The sequence below is a fragment of the Rattus norvegicus genome, chromosome 12, assembly GCF_036323735.1.
Source record: "Rattus norvegicus strain BN/NHsdMcwi chromosome 12, GRCr8, whole genome shotgun sequence".
NCBI classification, from domain to species: Eukaryota; Metazoa; Chordata; class Mammalia; order Rodentia; family Muridae; genus Rattus; species Rattus norvegicus.
The window spans coordinates 50,052,833-50,054,197 of record NC_086030.1 but is presented as its reverse complement, the minus strand read 5'-3'; the positions used below and the strand labels follow the sequence as shown (position 1 = coordinate 50,054,197).

Here is a 1,365-nt window from a genome sequence, read left to right as displayed (position 1 = left end):
GAGTGCGATGCTGACAGTGTGTGTCAATTACCGTGGACTAGACTCCTCCAGAGGACCCAGGTTCTAGCCCTAACATTGACTTAATGGCTTACAACGGTCTGCAACGCCAGTCCCTGGGATAGGGCGCCCTCTTCTGCCCCTCTGTGGGCATTGCACACGGGTGGTGCACAGACCTACCTGCAGGCAAATCACCCGTACACATAAAAGAAACGAAACTTTAAAGCATAGATCAGGGAACTAGACGGTAGGGCTAGAGAGAGTGACCGGCAGTTAGGAGAGGGCTTGCTGTTTTAGCATGTGGAGCAAACTTCTCATATCTACCCCCTCATAACTTCAAAGGACCAAAGCTCCAAAGGACTGCAAACCTTCTCCTGCACCCACGGAGTCCACAAACACGGGTGTGCACACACAGAAAAAAAAATATATATATATCCCTCAAAAAAAAAAAAAAAAAAAAAAAACCCTGACAAATGTCAGAGACATTTTACCGAGCTACAAATTACTTCGTCAGGAGTCAGGAAGGTGGGTAATATTTGGATAATATTGACACACAATCCATAATGAGTCTTTTGTTTTTAATTTTATTTCTTTGAGCTTCGTGAGCTGGCAGGGAATGGGCTGGCTGACAGGGGTGTGGGGTTCCCAGAGGACACAGGGGTAGCCAGAACCAAGAGCAGCCACATCCTCCGGCCAGTCACTCAGTCGTTTTGCAGGCACCCCAGGTCACTTGTGCGCTCTCACTGCTGGATCCTGCGCACACTCTGCACCTGGAAGGTGTGGGCATGGGAGCCCCACTCCCTGAAGTGCTTGTAGTCACCCGAGTGGTGATCGCTCTCCAGCACGTACTGAAAACCTCGGTAACCAGGAAACTGGGAACAAACCCACCTGGAAAATAGAAGTGACAGTCACCACACAGAGGCTCAGGGGCCTGGAACTAAGACAGCAAAAAAGCCCAACCAGCCAGCGCAGACTTCATGACCCTGGTACTCCGCACGCATGTGCGGGAGCTCCCACACCACCCCTCCGGGGCCACAGCGTACAGCCTTAAACTATCCACTTGTCTCAATAGGCTCTGGTTGTCCCTCTGTAACACTGACAAAATTGGATAATTTTAAGATTACTTTATGAGCTGTCTGCCTTCCCAAGAGTAAGTCCTGTTCTAGAATGCCTGAAGCTAGGGCCCTCAGTCCCCCAGGCACCTAGATGACGCTGTGCAAGCCAGTGAATGGCTCCTAAAGAAGGAATGAGGGGATGAACAGGAAGTCTTTGTCCAGCCCTGACTCTTCCTCACAGTCGTTCCAAGAAACGGACCCCTGCACTATTCACCCCTGCACTGTTTATGACAGGCATTCCTGACTAGTTCTC

General features: G+C 50.3%; 1 protein-coding gene across 4 annotated transcripts in view; it reads right to left on the bottom strand.

Moving 5' to 3' along the window:
• Positions 1-561: 561 nt before the first annotated feature.
• The window catches only part of Cryba4 (crystallin, beta A4), a 14,489-nt gene continuing 13,685 nt past the window's right edge, over positions 562-1,365 (bottom strand). For 3 of the 4 annotated variants that reach the window (XM_039089722.2, XM_039089723.1, XM_017598447.2), the window contains one exon: positions 562-885. In XM_039089722.2, the coding sequence (XP_038945650.1) occupies positions 738-885 (148 nt within the window). In that variant the 3' untranslated portion in view covers positions 562-737. 4 annotated transcript variants of the gene reach the window in all.